Source organism: Macrosteles quadrilineatus, unplaced genomic scaffold (genome assembly GCF_028750875.1).
Source record: "Macrosteles quadrilineatus isolate MER2022 unplaced genomic scaffold, UCM_ALF_1.0 Scaffold_8__2_contigs__length_117827958, whole genome shotgun sequence".
In the NCBI taxonomy this organism is placed as follows: Eukaryota; Metazoa; Arthropoda; class Insecta; order Hemiptera; family Cicadellidae; genus Macrosteles; species Macrosteles quadrilineatus.
Genome location: NW_026542601.1, coordinates 42129470 through 42147185, shown reverse-complemented (window position 1 = coordinate 42147185; position 17716 = coordinate 42129470). Strand labels below are relative to the sequence as shown.

Sequence of the window (17716 nt, the reverse complement as noted above, 5' to 3'; positions counted from 1 at the left end):
TTGTAAATTTAGTTACCCATCCTTCATAATGTAATGACGTATTTAATGTGTATTATGATAATTAAATGCCAGAAACTGAGTATCTAAATCCCGTAGGCCTAAACTGATGCCTAAATATCGTACAAACACCAGACGGCCCGCTGCCAGTCGCGGGAGACATTTTTGTTTACAAATATAAATCCGTTTAAAAAACACCTTTGTTCGCGCTATAAATCTGTAATAGTGGTGTTATTTCTTGTGTCACGACAAACAAGATGGTATTTTGAATGGAATTTTTAGCGTCTTATTAACGATGTTAGCATACGTTTTAAAAATTAACAGCAGCATAAAAACTATTGCGAGTAAAAATTTTACAATGCATGGAAATGTAAACAACAAACCTACCAGTAAGCCATAACAATTTCAGAAAGATTGGCTCAGTGATTTGTTTACAATTAAATTTTAAACTTCAGTGTTAGTGCAGAGTTTCTTAAAAACCGGTACTTTTTAGGATCTTTCAACTATATACATTTTTCTGGTAAACGGATTTTTTTTGTTATTACCACGTAAAATTTATTTAAACCAGCTTATATTTTATTTTTTTTCAACAAACTCGGATAATTCATCTAAGAGATATTTAGGCTCAAATTCGAGTGCACATATTTATTTCCCCGACAGTAGCCGGCTGAGCTCCTAGCGCCAATGCCGCGCCAAGCGATTTTATGCCCATTTTTAATCGCTTAAAAATGATACAAGCAAACCCCGTATCAAAAAAAGCTTCATATAAAAAATAAAATTCATACTTTAATCTAAAACTATGACGCAGGAATTTTTTTCCTGACCAAAAAATAAAAAAGTTCCTCGCTTACTACATTTTTCATGTTTTTAGTTGTGTTAAAAAACGATCATCAGTTTTAATTTGCCCAAATAAATTATAAAAAATATGTTTAGGTTAAAACAAACTATACAGTAAGAAGCACTGTCTTTTCCAGAAAATAAAAATAGAAATTTGAAATTTTTATGTCGGCAAATAAGTGAAGCAGGGCAGGTTGAGTGAAAGTATGTTCGTGTAAAAGACAGAGGTTCATTCGGCCCGTCCGCCTCGGTATCCCACCAATTCGACTGGTGGGCACGGACCGTTTTTCCACCACACAGCGCGCTATCAAGTAGAGTATTATACCATGGTCTGACCTTGACTAATTGCGTACGTTGTGCACTAGTGTAGTTGACAACTAACAGTTCATACTCAATGTCAGTTGACAATCAATGTCAACTAAATAAATAAAAATACTTCATTCCACATTTAATTCCACTAACTTTACCTTCCCCGTAGCAGCAAACCTAAGCACTCGTTAAATCTAATGTTATTTAAATAGGAATAAGTTTGTCTTACTTATGGAAGTATTTTAGTAAAAAATACTGTAATCATACAAGTTGAAATTCGCTTAGTGAATAGTTTTGCTGCGACAGGGTATTTTATTTGTAGACCCGTGTTATGACTTGTAGTGAATTTGAACTTGAAGTTGAATGGCTGAGTGGTCAATAGTCTAGCTAGAACATTTGAGGTATCAGATCAGGGCCGATTTACCGAATAGGCACGGTAGGCACGTGCCTAGGGCGCGAGGCAATTGGCTTTTTTGGGGGCGCCAAAAATTTGGAAATAAAAAAAAAATTCTTGGTAGTATTTGCATGCTATTGCGGTAAACTTCTGATAACCCCTCGCGGCCATGTACGCATCGTATTCGTCCCGCGTTTGTGGCAAGATTCTTACTATTTTCTGCAGTCAGGTCGTTTGTACATAAAATTGTCTTCCATGATCGAGGCAATATATGAACATATCCCGCGGTCGTGAGGAGATTATCATCGTCTACCGAAAATGAGGCAAAATTCTGATATTTCTTCGCGGTTGTGAGGACATTGTCCTCGTCTTGCGCGATCGCGGTCAAATTCTGACCACCCCTCGCGGCCGTGGAGACATCTTATCGTCCTCCGCGGTCGTGTGGACATAGTAATCACCTCCCGCAATTGTGGCAAAATGGTAATCATCTCCCTCGATCTTGTGGAGATTATCATCCTCTTACGCAAATTAGGCAACATTTTGACCTTTTCCCGCGATCGTGTGGCCATTATCATCGTCTTGCGCGATTGCGATAAAACTCTGATCACCCCTCGCGGCCGTGAAGACATTATTATATCGTCCCCGTCGGTCGTTTGGACATAGTAATCGCCTCCCGCGATTGTGGCAAAATGGTAATCATCTCCTGCGGACATATGGAGATAATCGTCTTCGGCGAATGAGGCAAAATTCTTATCTTTTCCTGCGGTAATTTGGACATTATCATCGTCTTGAGCGATCGCGGCATTATTGTATTCCGCGTTTCTGTAGACATCGTAATCGTTTCACGCAGTTGTGAAGACATCGTTATCGTCTCCCGCGATTGCGGTAAAATGATAATAATGTCCTCCAGTTGTGTGGAGATCATCATCGTCTTCTACGATCGCGGCAAAATTCTTGCGGTTTCCCGCGGACGTGTGGACATTATCATCATCTTCCGTGATCGCGGCAATATTCTGATCATCCCTCGTGGCCGTGTAGAAATTTTATTGTATCACCCGCGGTCCTGTAGATATCGTACGTATCCCGCAGTCATGAATCCATAGTAATCGTCTCCCGCGATTGCGGCAAAATTTTAATCATGTCCTGCAGTTTTGTGGAGATCATCATCGTCTTCTGTGATCGCGGCAAAGTTCTTGCGGTTTCCCGCGGTTGTGTGGACATTATCATCATCTCCCGTGATTGTGGCAATATTCTGATCATCCGTTGCGGCTCTGTAGATACCATTATCGTCTTCTGCGATCGCGAAAAATTCTGATCATCCCTCGCGGCCGTGTGTAGACATATTATTGTCTCCCACGGTCACGGAAACGTCACTGTTGTCATGCGCGATCACGGAAAATTGAAAACTCCAGGTAGAAATACAAAATTCACGGTTCAAAAATCTCCCACATGATTCCCGGTCGGTGTACACCCTGTTATATATATAATATATTGCAAAGGGGCGCTACTATTAGACGTGCCTAGGGCGCTGACAGGGTCAAAAACGGGCCTGTATCAGATTCAAGTCCCCAACTTGGAGGGGTTAATTACAAAAATTTAAAAATGCTGTTTTAATACAGTAGGCCTACTATTGAGTACTGGTTTTCTTAAAACACTTTTATTATGGTTGTTATTACAACAATCTCATACCCGACGTTTATAAACAAACTTATATTTTGGTAAAGTTTTAAAGCTGTATCTGTGCAAGCAAGTTGCGTTGGCTGAGTATAACTGTTTACAAAGAGGACAGTATACTCATATGTGTAAAAACGGCGACGACGCAAAGATAGAACAGAATCAACTGAGAGGAGGGGAAATATCGATCGATGGCTGTGGTGGGAGAGCCGACGACAGGTTGAGCCGTTGGCCGCATGGCCGCGCCACTGCACGGCGCCTTGAAGAGCGCTTGCAAGCCTTTCGAGTCTGCGTGTTTACATAGTTATCATTCAACTTTTTAGTAAACTAATTCCAGGTTCTTGTTTTTAAGAATCTACTATTGCAGGTTTTCCGTTTTTTATTATTTCTCTAAAAATTATTTTAATGTATTAAAGCTCATGATAAAAAACGCCTATTTTTACATTTTTCACCAACCTTTGAGCCCAACATTTTCTAAATTATCAAAATTTAAACAAACGGGAAACCTACAATAACATTTAACGAAAAATATGACACCAAGATCTTTTAAATCGGTTCACAATTGGGGCTACAATCAGGAAGAACTAAAACCATTACATTTGCTCGTGCCAGACGGGTAGAGCGCACCCTTAAGAAGTGTACGATTATTACAGATGGAGTGAAGTGAACGTGCCTCTATACACCGCCAAGGCCAGGGAACTGCTGGGTCCGTATGTGTCAGTGGCTGTAGACGCAGTGACGTCTCTCTCTCTACAAGTGATGGCTGCGGCCAGAGCTGCTGTTCAATATTGTGTGGACAAGAAACCAGTCGTGGAGCAATGGGTGAGTGTACAGCTGTCCGATAGCAGCTATGATCAACTGTGCGGTTTCCATGCCACTATTGGCTAGGTAAACTGTCATTTGCAATGTTACATGTCATTTTTAGACCATTCACTACATTCATTCTTTAGTTATATAATTATACTTCTTTTATTGTACCAAAATTCGCCATATAGCCTATTTAACTAAATTGTCAGAAAATTCATAGCAAATTTGAATTATATTATCCTTTAATCACCCCTCAGAAACCATCATCACATTTTAAAATATATTGTATATATTCAACAATTATTGTTAATAAAAACCTGTAACATGTAATTAAGTCCATAGTTGCAATAACACTTTTATCCAAAATTATTAATATAGTATAAATTATTTCTAAAACCCCAACATTAAATTAATATCCAAAAGCCTGATTATTAGTGCATGTGTAAGTGATGAAGAAAGAAGAGACAGCTGGCTTCAACAATGAACTTTGATCTTCCTGTGTGAAATAAAAATTTTCCTCCTTCTCAATTGGGACATGGCAGCATCAACACCTTAAATTCACTGAGGGTATAATCCCTAACATTTTAAAAAGTCAAATTGATTAAAATTATTTAACTGAACATTAACTTAATAACAGAAGAACAGTTTAGCTTTTATATATACATTTTTTTCATTGTACTGCCACCTCAAGATTTTATATAAATTGGACACTATTACTGAAGATCTGGTGAGAACTCTCCATTTTGTATAGGCTTAGCCTACCTTCAAGAAATTCAACTTAATAGACCTATTTTATTTACTTTCTGATCATCGAACCTAATAATTTGAATTCAAAAACTACTTTATTTTCATCAAGAATAATCCCAGAAAAACAATTTGAACAATAGACCTAAATTCAACTTTGATAATTTTTTCACCTAGTCTATTCATCGTTGGACTTATTTAATTTACCTATCCAAGCCTAAGAGCAATATCAAAATTATCCCATTTTTCATAATAATTGACATATTTTATTTCATAAATTAAATATTTGAAGATCTTTTTAGCCAGCCGAGTTCCCCTCCCTGAGATTTATGTAATTAAACTAAATTGTAAACTCATTGTTATGTTTTTACTGAGCTAGGCTAAACCAAAGATGGCGACCCTGTAACTTAACTTATCTGTTCATTTAAAATCCCATTCATCATTGTAATATATCTTATTCCTAGTTCATTAAATTTTTATTGTTAAGAAATTCTTCAGCTTAATCATTTGTCTTGCTATAAGTATATTTAATCTAGGCTGAACTTAGCAGTAAGTTAAAGGTACAAACCTGAACTAAATTTTATTAACTTAGTCTAAATTATTACAAACACGACACGCATAGTGTTTTCTTTTACATTAAACAAGTCTTGGAATAATATCTCAATGGATTGTGTACCATAGTAAAAGTACAGCATAACACACTTAGATTTTTTAGCGTAATGTAGATCAGAAGGATGTTAAGTTAAAAATGTATCCATTAATCATACTAAATCTCTTCTACAGTTGAACCTCGTTTGTACGAACCTCGATGAAACGGATTCATCGATAAGACAAATTTTTTTTAATCCCCTTGACACTTTCACATATGTCAATGCTAAAAAACACCTCTATACAACGTAGTAATTAAGTTAAAAACCTCCATTAGACAAATTTGTTTGTGACATGGGTTAGGACTGATTAACCTCTATACAACGAATATTCTTAGCACAAAACCTCTACAAGACGAACGTGACCTCTATAAGACTAATTTATCATAATCTTAACCTTCATAGTACGCAGTTTTCAAAACAAACAGAAGCTTGTCTCAACAAGAAACCACCACCCATCCCTCCTCCTTCCTCAGTCATTGTTTGGAGAAACCTTGGAGCGAGGAGAAACCTCTATAAGAAGAATAACAGCAGCATTAAACCTTGATAAAACGACCCTCTTTATTAAGAATACCTCTATAGTACAAATTTTTCCCGTACCCCTTGAAATTCGTTTTATAGAGGTTCAACTGTATATAGAAAATTATTCGTTTTTAAGCTCTACCTTAAAGGTTTTGGAGGAAATAGCAAAGTTTTATGTTTTGAATGTCAAAAATGGGGAAAAACTATTTTTATCCTCTTAAACCCCCATAAAACCCTGTCCCCATGGTTCAATCATGCTGGATTGCGAACCCGTTCAAAAATAAATATAGCCTGACACGTTTATGCCAAAATTTCATCAAAATCAAATAATTTTAACTCAAGTTATTGTGATAGAGGATGATTTTTAACAGATGGGTTTTTGGCCTACAGGTACATCAAAACAAAACCAAGTAGTAAATTGGTCTCGGGACCAGGTCTTTCCATGAGACCTAGGGTAATAGAATATTTCATGTATGGAAAATTCACTAAGAAAGTCGGAATTTAAAACTGAGACATAATATAGCACATTTTTCATATCTGGCTTATGAATACTTAATTTCAAACATCATAACATAGAAATACATATATTTAACTTATTGAACAAAATACATGGCCAACTTTATTCTATAAAAAAATTGTGATTATTGTATTGGCTGAGCTAGTGGCTAGCGCTCAAATTGTCAAATATGCATGACCTTCGTGTGTTGGTTTCAAGTCTGCAAAGTTATTCCTGACAGTTTCCTTTCTATGTCCTGTCTGAAATTTGTGTTGTTTCGTTTCCTGTCTACTCTTGTGTAGCCGGAAGCTTAAAGTGGAACTTGAGTAGAAATTCTGTAACAAATTCACCAAAAAATTTCAACCGCTGGGTTATTGAGGATCCAGTTTCAAGAGTTGAAACACCAACAAATTTAATGAATAGTCAATTTCATAGAACAGTTACTACGTTGTACATCTGTTTGGCAGGTTAACCAGTACGCGCCAGGACTTGCACAGACTGTCACGGTTTGGGCTCACAACTGCTGGGAACTCGTCAAACATTACGGGCTCCAAGCTGGAACTTTGGCGTTAAAATATCTCTCTGTATCAGCCGAATGGCTCAAAGAGAATGTTTTTGTGTAAGTACCGTACTCACTTTATTGGAATTTCAATTTTCACCATGTATGTAGAGCAAATTGTAATTGACTTGAAGTATGTGAAGTATTCAAGCATTTCATCCTAGTTTAAGATTAAGATTTTTTGGGTCGTGTGTCGTGATAAGTAACGTTGGAGTGTATTGAATTTCACTAAATGTTCCCTTAACCAGAATGTAAAAACTTGTATCCGTGTCCGCTTTGTTGAAATGCCAATTTAACGCCATTAGTTATTAAGAATAGTTGCAAAGAGATGCCCAATTTATGAATTTGATTCTGTACATTGAAAATCCCTTTGAGGCTGTAGTACATAAACAATAGTCTTCCAATGTCCGAGGCTTATATTGGCGTTGACAAACAAGCGTTCACATACAATAATCCATTGATGTTAAAGGACAGTTCTACATCCCAAATTGCATGGCGTGTTGTCCATGCTTGAACCTACAGCTCTTTCAAGTCATCATTATTCAACCACAGTAGAAGTTCAGTTTCCAGCCTCTCGACATGTACTAACAAATTTTGGAATTTGGACCACTTTTCCTTAAATATGTTTATGATTTTTATTCCAAAAATTACACTGACATAGTCACTAAACAACAACCGAAAAAATCGTAGCATAGCATTTTGTGCTGCCATAGTACTGGATGAGGAGCCAAACATTAAACTCCCACGTCCCTTGTTGTGCTTCACATCAAACCACTCTTGTTGCACAAATACAAAATAATTATTAGTCTCTGCTAATATAACATTTGCTTTCCAAAATCTTTACCTTTGGTCTTAATATAATTTGTATTATTCTTTAATTTAAGAAAGAAAACACCCTTCATTTGGTCAAATATTTTAAGTAATCAAAATAACCTATTACCGTAATGAGAATAAGATACCAATTCTGTTTCACATTACTACACAAACAAACCCCAACATTATCTTCAGCGTATCATATTCAGGATGCTAACTGTAAATCTTATTTTATTTAATGTTCTAATGTAATTATGTAGTAATAAATTACAAAAAAATAGCAAATTCAAAATTTACATTGTCTTGAAAATTCTTTTTCAGGGGAAAATTTTCTCCAGAAAATCTTCAGAGAGTTACTCTGGAGGCTCTAAACACCACTCAGGCTTTTGCTATTCAGACTATGTCCTGGATCAACAGCAAAATGGTTACAACCGGAGCTGAAAAAGTGTAACCGGCATGTTCGACGCCATCCCAACATGTTACGATGCCACGACGTCGCATCAAAATGATGCAACTGACGTCACAACTCTCACTACACGAGTCATTCCACAAGACTGCCTTAAGGTTTTGGATTTGCATTTCTACTTTTATTTTTACCACCTTGTATATTGTGTAATAAAGTTGTTTTGATTACCTTGTGTTTTGTTTTGTGGATAAATCCCTTTCTGACAGAAAAAAAACATAGAACGTGTTTTGCAATTGCAGGTATTAAAATATGTTTGCGTTTGCACGATTAGACAACCTCGACCGGGCAACATTTGTAGGCCTCCAAACATCGCTCGGTCAAGGTTGTCTAACTGTACCTAAGCAAACATGTTTAAAAACCTGCAATTGCAAAACACGTTCTATGTTTATTTCTGTGTGTGCGTGTGTGTTTATAAACTGTAAATAGTCGACAAACATCGTTCGATGTGAAGTACAAGAATGCTGCTGAAGATGAGCTGTAAGTAGCTCGAAACATGTACAGCATGAACTACATTTGACACCTTCCGGCAAAAGTAAGTAACATCTTACCTGTTGTAAAAATATTAAAGGTGTCAAGGTTGATTACAAAATTAATATAAAATTAATTTGCCAAAGTCAATGCAACGTAATGCAATTTTTTGGGTAGTCTACTTGCAGTATCCAAAGTCAATGGTCCATTTGGTTCACATAATGGATGTTTATTAGCAGACAAAGATTATGAAACAAAAGACTTGTAAAATTATGGCAATTTGCTAATATTTTGTAATTTACAACTTGTAACTTGTTAATTGGTATTTTCTTATGAAGCAGAATATCAGTTTTACAAATTACAAGACTAATATTCTGTTTCATAACAGGAAAATACTAAGTTACAAGTTGTAGATTACAAAATATTAGTAAATTTTCATAATTTTACGCGTCTTGTTTGAGCATTCTCAAATTAGGTCCAAACTTAAATTTATTTTAAATAAAATAAATTGTTGTTTTGTCATTTAAATAATAGATATTTAAATGTTTTGTGTGAAAATAAATAACTGCACTTTTTGGTTCAATTCAGAATAATATTTTAAGTGAGTTCATAAAATAAAATTGTATTAAGTTAAGCCAGACAGAGAGAGAGAGAGAGAGAGAGAGAGAGAGATAGGCAGACAATGCAGAGGAATGTGCTGCGTATCCTGCTTATCAGTTCCAGCCGACATGATATAGACTGAACAGTGGTTTTTCCTGTACACTGCTCCAACTCACTCAGTTACTATGCAGTCTTCAATGTGAATCAAACATTATGAGGGTCTCTGAATCCCTCTAACTTTTTTACTATGGGTCTCAGTATCCCATATTAAATCATCAACTATTGACTCTATTGTTTCTACAGAAGTTTTTTTTAACCGTGAGGAACATTCACCAGAAGTTTGTGTGCACACAGTGTTATATTTTATTTTCTCAAGAAGTGTTAATCTCCATTACTTGGTATTAACGAACATTCGATAATTTCTTCTCTTCGAGGTCGTGAGTACATCTCTACACATCATTCCTCTCTGTCTATTTCGATTTGGACTTAAATATCTCATCAAGAGAATAGTTTTGATTTTAATATTTTTGTTGTAAAGGGTTAATTTAATTTTGTATCATTATAATATTTTCTTAACTCAAATGGATTTATTATTTTTCCAGTAGTAACTCACTGTTTAGAAAGATCAATAAACTTGCTTTCTACTATTATATTAACAAATATCTATTGAACCAGCAATTATTCAGTTTGGTAGCAAAGTCAGGAATTTAATTTTTAATTCCCCTTTGTTCAAACATATTGTTCCTTCGAGCCGGATTAACTTAGTCATTTGTTAATAAATAAATAAATGTAAATTAAAATATCCTTTTAAAGAAACATTGAAGGTCATTATTTAAATAGTCAAAGTAAGGTTAATTGTATCTGAAGCAGTGTTTCCACACGACCAAAAAAATAATCCCGCTTACTGGGTCGAGAAATCCCGTTTTATCCCGCTTTTAAATCGGTGAAAAATCCCGTTTTATCCCGCATGATTTTTTTGGTACAATTCCTAGTATTTAACTTTACGTATCATTTTTATAAGTTGTTTAAACATCACTATTATATTTTGCTACAGTATTTAAACAATTTGAGTTAGTTTTTCTCTAAAATTGAGTAGAAAAAAATAAAAATAGTCGTCACATCCGAAAATCCCGTTTTATCCCGCATCCCGTTTTAATCCCGCTCAAGGTCTAAAAATCCCGTTTTCGGGATAATAATCCCGCGAATGGAAACACTGATCTGAAGGTTATTGTAGATTACAGTTGAAAATTTGTTTGTTTAAAGATAGTTATCATATAAAATATTTGGTATTCATTTTGTCTTAGATTAAATTTGATATTTAATTGTATAACGCTCATACATTTCTCCAGAATTGGATTTGTGATTTATTAATATTTTTAAGAGTTATTTGGGTTGTTTAGAGAATTTAATCTGAAAATATATTCTTCTGCTGAATAGTTTCTTAACACAAATAAATATTGCTGATTTATATTCTACAATCTTGTTCTATGTGCTACTGTAATATTATATAGGCTACAAGCATTATTGAATAATTTTGCAAATCATGATGTGAATTTTTTTATCTACTTTCATTCTGAATTAGTGGTATTCTTTGTTGATTTTTTTTACTATCTTGAAGTATATAGTACTTGTCATGTTCATACTTTTGTAAAGATTGCTCAAACATTTGTGCCTTTGATTATTTAAATTTTCTCTTGGTATTCAATTTCTGAGGGGAAAATGGATGCAGAAGATTTTAAGCGTAAGGTTTCTGCCTTGAAGAGAAAATTATCAGATAGTGCTAAGGAAGTCCAAACTATTAATGAGAAGGGTAGGGCAGCTCTCAAAGATCCTGCTCAAGTGAACTTATTCAAGGGTATGTTTAAGGTGTTAGAGAAATATTTTTCCAAATTTGAAACTCTTTGGGATGAACTTATTGACCTACATGAAGATGAAGGAAAGGTCTCAGAATTTCCTGTCGAAGCAGATCTGACTATGCAAACTAAGGCCAAACGTTATTACTACGAGGCACACACAAGCTATGAGGCACTTATGGCTCTTGTTCAGACAACATCACCTCCCTCACGCCAAAGCATTAATCCTAATGAATCAGTTGTATCATCTGAAAACAGATCAAATAAAATTTTACCTCGGATCAATCTGCCCCACTTCAACGGACAAATTACAAACTGGCCTAAATTCCGTGATGCATTCTTATCAATTATTCATAATGATGCTTTGTTGACTAAAATGGAGAAATTCCATTACCTGGTTTCCTCACTTGTAGGCACAGCTTCTGCAGTTATAAGTAACTTGCCATTAATAGAAGACAATTATGACTTGGCATGGAAGGCATTGAATGACACGTTTAATAATAAACGTATGCTAGCCTCTAACTATTTAAATCAGCTCATCCAGTTTAAGCCACAGCAAGGCAAACCTACCATTGATTCTCTACAGAATTTTGTATCACAAGTTTCAGACAATATTGCAGCATTTAAACTGCTAAAAATTCCAAATGAAGCAGATTTTGTATTGTTTCATATTGCTGTTCGATTATTAGATTCTGCGACCAGAGAACAATTTGAACTTCAACACAAAGATAAAGATTTTCCTGTCTTTGATGATCTTACGAAGTTTCTACGGGAACGATGCCTAGCATTACAGCTCGCCCTTGGAAATTCTCATCAATCGTCACATGACAATAACGCTGCGAAGCCTAGTGGCGCTATTAAAGGATATAATACTAGATCTTCTAGCCGTGGTATGCGAGCTACACTCTTGGCTAACTCACCAGGAAATAACATGCAATCGAAAGATAACAATAAAGGTTTCACATGCTTTCTATGCAACAGTGGTAGTCATACACTCTGGAGATGTAAAGATTTTATGAATGCAACAGTTGATGAGCGACACAAGATGTTAAGAAATTGGCATGGATGTAAAAATTGCTTGTATGCCAACCACACTATAGGAAAGTGTAACTCAAAGTGGACTTGTAAATTTTGCAAGAAGAGACACCACTCGTTACTACATATTCCAACCTCAGCTGATGAAGAACTGAAAGATAATGCTACTAGTGCACCAACTTCGTCTTTGACCGCAACTCTTCCTCAACATAGCAACATATTGCTAGGTACTGTAGTTGCTGAGATAAAAGATGCTTCCGGAAGATTTCAACCCATACGTCTAGTGATAGACTCAGGAAGTCAACATTCCTTCATAACTCACAAATGCCTCACCAAACTTGGTTTATCGACAACTCCATATCCAAAGAAGATATCGGCTATTGGCCAGACCATATTTGATGGTGCAAAAGGCAAAGCACTTTGTCATCTGAAGCCAAAAAATCAGGAATCCCCTATCCTCAAAACAGAAGCTGTTGTGATCAACAATATTACTTCATACCTACCCAACTTCACTATGCCTTCTAACTTATGGTCGGAATATACCAAATTTGAACTAGCAGACCCTAAGTTTTGGGAACCTGGACCTATTGAGTTTTTATTGGGCTCTGACTTGTTTCCAGATGTTTGGCTTGGATCTTCGATTACTCTTCATGAAAACCAACCCAAGCTGTTTGCATCAGTCTTTGGCTACATTGCTATTGGGAGAGTTCTTGACTGTCAATCATCCACTAATATGAATGCTTCTTTCTTCACCCTTGCTTATGATAAATATGATATTCATAATCAGCTGCAACGATTTTGGGAACTCGAGGAACCTGCTTCTATCCCAGTCAAAGAAAACCCAGAAGATTTAGCTTGTGAAAAGCATTTTACAGAGACTCACTACAGACTTGAGAGCGGCCAGTACGTTGTTCGCCTACCGTTTAAAAGTGAGCCAAAGCATCTTGGTGACTCTGAAAGAAATTCTCTGAAAAGACTATACAGTCTAGAAACAAAACTGACAAAGAATTCTCTACTTAAGTCTGAATACTGCAATTTCATGAAAGAATACCTTGAACTGGAACACATGAGCCCCACATCATCTACTTCAAAATATGTGATCCCACACCATTCTGTCACTAAAGAAGATCGCTCACAGATTAAGCTCAGAGTAGTATTTGATGCTTCTTCCCTTACTGACTCTAACACGTCTCTAAACAACCATCTTATGATAGGCCCAAAGTTACAGCAAGACATAAAAGGTATCTTGACAAGATTTAGGATGTATCCAGTAGTTTTTGTGGCTGATATAATAAAAATGTACAGGCAGATTTTAGTTCATCCCTCTGATAGGGTATATCAACACATTTTCTGGAGATTTGATCCTTCTGAAGCTATTCAGAAATATGAACTGAATACAGTAACGTATGGTACTACCTCTGCACCTTTTTTAGCCTTGAGAGTCATGAAACAGCTAGCAACCGATGAAGGGACTGACTATCCACATGCAGCAAAGGCTATTCTTCAAGACATGTATGTCGACGATCTTGTCACTGGTGCTTCTACTGTTGATGAAGCCTTGAAACTCAAGGATGAAGTAATCAATCTTTTACACAAAGGTCATTTTGGTCTAAGTAAATGGGCCAGTAACTCTCAGGAAATTTTAAATGCAATCAATCCTTCAAAACATATCAAACAGATCAACCTCTCATCTAGTGAAGATTCAAATGTCAAGATCCTAGGACTTCAATGGAACCCTTCAAGCGACACGTTTGCATACCAGATTGAACAATTTACCCCTGTGTTTACTAAAAGGGCCATCCTATCAGCTGTTGCAAAGATTTTTGATCCTCTAGGATTCGTTTCTCCTGTGATAATGATTGCAAAGAGCATAATACAAAGCCTATGGAAATTGAAGCTGGACTGGGATTCTGAAATCCCAACTAACTTGAAGACTCTATGGAATGATTTGACTACTCAGCTAGAGAAACTGCAACATCTTAGTATTCCAAGATTTGTAACATCTGACAAACCATACAAATTGCAAATAGTAGGATTTGCTGATGCTTCCGAAAAAGGATATTGTGCTGCACTGTATCTGAGAGTTATTAGTGACAAAATAACTACAAACCTTCTAACAGCCAAAACTAAGTTAGCCCCGATCAAGACACTATCTATCCCACGCTTAGAGTTGTGTGGAGCCTACCTGCTTGCAACAATGTTCCACTGTGTTATGGAAACCCTCAGCCAATTCGCCAGTAATCAGTTTCAGAAGCCTATTTTCTTCACTGATTCTTCAATTGTCTTAGGATGGCTGAATACACCAACTTACAAGCTTAAAGTTTTTGTAGCAAACAGAGTTGCACATGTTTCAGAACATACTCCTGTTTCATCGTGGAGACACATTAAATCAGAGGAAAATCCTAGTGACCATGGTTCTAGAGGACTTTTACCAGATAAACTAACTAACTGTGATCTATGGTGGCATGGCCCTAAGTGGATGAATATGCCTGAAGATAAATGGCCAGAGTCTACAGTACAGTTCCAGCAGCAGCCCCTACCTGAAGTGAAAGCTGAACCACAAGTGCTTGTCTCAAATAGTACTGAGCCAGAGCTTATCAAGATGATGGAAAACTATTCTTCATACTACAAACTTTTACGTGTAATATCTTGGATCAGAAGATTTATCTACAATTGTCAAGCTAAACTACACAGTACTAGTCGTCTGAAAGGACCCCTTCAGCCTAAGGAAATTCAAGAGTCCTTACTATCCTGCATCAAGAAAATTCAATCACACTTTTTCTCTATTGATGGCGACAGAAGATGTGCAACTGCTGTCCTCAATAAGCAGTGACGTAGCCAGGGGGGGGGGTCCTGGGGGTCCGGACCCCCCCCCTTCTGGTCTTAAATATAATATCTTTTGTTAAATTAAATGTAGAATTAATAATCGTACTGTATTGACGTTGGGGTTGATTATTTTCAATGCCAACAGAGCTAAAAAAGAACGTTTTAGGGTCTATATTTTTAAAAATTTTCCCGGACCCCCCCCTTTACCTGGACTCCCCGGTCGGTCGACCCCCCCTATTTTGAAATCCTGGCTACGTTACTGCAATAAGTTTCATAAACTTACCCCTTTCTTTGACAAACTGGGGATACTCAGGGTGGGCGGCAGGCTAAATAATGCAGCTATCCCAGAAGATCAAAGACACCCAATCCTTCTGCCAAAGTGTCATTTCACCTTATTGTTGGTAGATTATTACCATAAAATCTACCTACACCCAGGACCCAACTTGCTTCAAGCTCTGATTCAATTACGATTTTGGATACCATCACTGAGAAATATTGTCCGTCAGCGAACCTTCAAATGTCTAAGGTGCTTCAAGCTAAAGGCTGAAACCTTTTCCCCGATGATGGCTGATCTTCCTTCGCCACGAGTGAATGTAAGCCGAGCATTTTTACATGTTGGTGTTGACTTTGCTGGACCTTTGACTATGAGAGAGTCGTTAAGAAGAAAAGCAACCACTGCCAAGACTTACATCTGTGTTTTTGTCTGCATGGCAACTAAAGCCTTGCATTTAGAGCTGGTAACCGCACTCTCAACAGATGCCTTTATGGCTGCTTTCAGACGTTTTATTTCTAGAAGAGGTCTTCCTGAACAAGTGTATTCCGACTGTGGAACCAACTTCAGAGGAGCAGCTAATCGTCTTCGAGAGTTAGGATTATGGTACTCCAATCAGACTACACAAGAAGAAATTCTACAGCAAACTACTAAACTGGAAGTAAAATGGAATTTCAATCCTCCCTATTCCCCACACTTTGGTGGACTGTGGGAGTCGGCAGTTAAATCAACAAAGACACATTTGAGGAAGATAGCTGGAGAAACTGCTTTGACTTATGAAGAGTGGTCAACCTTGCTCACCCAAGTAGAAGCAGTTCTGAATTCAAGACCACTTTGTCCTTTGTCAGCTAGTCCAGAAGAAACTAATTTTCTTTCTCCAGGACACTTTCTTGTTGGATGCCCTCTTGTTGCTCCTCCCGAACCTTCTCTTCTTGATCTTCGAGAAAACGTCCTTACAAGATGGCAACTAGTCCACAAGATGGTTCAACATTTTTGGAAGAGGTGGCGAGTGGAATACTTGAACATCCTGCAAGCGAGAGGAAAATGGACAAGATCTTCTACAAACCCTAAAATCGGAGACTTGGTTCTTCTTAAGGATCAAAATGTACCTATCTTGCAGTGGCCTCTTGGAAGAATCATCAAGACTCACCCAGGCAGTGATGGAATTGTTCGAGTGATGACTGTCAAGACCAGTGACTCTGAATTCCAACGTCCAGCTGTGAAATTGGTACCTCTTCTTTCAATCAATTCTGACCCTTTTAAGTAAGATGCTAGAAATTTCCTTTGAAATTTCGGTGGGCGGTATGTTTGAGCATTCTCAAATTAGGTCCAAACTTAAATTTATTTTAAATAAAATAAATTGTTGTTTTGTCATTTAAATAATAGATATTTAAATGTTTTGTGTGAAAATAAATAACTGCACTTTTTGGTTCAATTCAGAATAATATTTTAAGTGAGTTCATAAAATAAAATTGTATTAAGTTAAGCCAGACAGAGAGAGAGAGAGAGAGAGAGAGAGAGATAGGCAGACAATGCAGAGGAATGTGCTGCGTATCCTGCTTATCAGTTCCAGCCGACATGATATAGACTGAACAGTGGTTTTTCCTGTACACTGCTCCAACTCACTCAGTTACTATGCAGTCTTCAATGTGAATCAAACATTATGAGGGTCTCTGAATCCCTCTAACTTTTTTACTATGGGTCTCAGTATCCCATATTAAATCATCAACTATTGACTCTATTGTTTCTACAGAAGTTTTTTTTAACCGTGAGGAACATTCACCAGAAGTTTGTGTGCACACAGTGTTATATTTTATTTTCTCAAGAAGTGTTAATCTCCATTACTTGGTATTAACGAACATTCGATAATTTCTTCTCTTCGAGGTCGTGAGTACATCTCTACACATCATTCCTCTCTGTCTATTTCGATTTGGACTTAAATATCTCATCAAGAGAATAGTTTTGATTTTAATATTTTTGTTGTAAAGGGTTAATTTAATTTTGTATCATTATAATATTTTCTTAACTCAAATGGATTTATTATTTTTCCAGTAGTAACTCACTGTTTAGACAGATCAATAAACTTGCTTTCTACTATTATATTAACAAATATCTATTGAACCAGCAATTATTCAGTTTGGTAGCAAAGTCAGGAATTTAATTTTTAATTCCCCTTTGTTCAAACACGTCTTAAAATTAATCTTTACTTCTTTATTATTTAAGGACAAAATATTTGTAAATATTAATAACGAGGAAAGACCTACAAACATATTTATGATAACCCAACCTACCATAACCGCTGCAGCACGCTGTATAAGGGTGGCTTCCGTTTCAACTCAATTCTCGCTGACATCGCTGCCTTCTGTGAGGCAGAACTCTTCTGTGAGGGGGAGAAGGC

The 17716-nt window shown here is 36.5% G+C and overlaps 3 protein-coding genes across 3 annotated transcripts in view; all 3 read left to right on the top strand.

Annotated features, from left to right (window-relative positions):
* Positions 1–8432, top strand: part of LOC129000346 (transmembrane protein 214-A-like) — a 37723-nt gene extending 29291 nt beyond the window's left edge. Inside the window, exons 16-18 of the mRNA XM_054427309.1 lie at positions 3865–4033; positions 6895–7046; positions 8121–8432. Coding sequence (XP_054283284.1) covers positions 3865–4033; positions 6895–7046; positions 8121–8250 — 451 coding nt within the window. The 3' untranslated portion in view covers positions 8251–8432. The remainder of the gene's footprint in view (positions 1–3864; positions 4034–6894; positions 7047–8120) is intronic.
* Positions 8433–11052: 2620 nt separating this feature from the next.
* Positions 11053–15054, top strand: LOC129000345 (uncharacterized). Its single transcript, XM_054427307.1, has one exon. It carries the CDS (start codon positions 11053–11055, stop codon positions 15052–15054), a length of 4002 nt encoding a protein of 1333 aa, XP_054283282.1.
* A 556-nt stretch (positions 15055–15610) lies between these two features.
* On the top strand, positions 15611–16585 carry LOC129000344 (uncharacterized). Its single transcript, XM_054427306.1, has one exon. The coding sequence runs from the start codon at positions 15611–15613 to the stop codon at positions 16583–16585; it is 975 nt and encodes a 324-aa protein (XP_054283281.1).
* The last annotated feature ends 1131 nt before the right edge of the window (positions 16586–17716 follow it).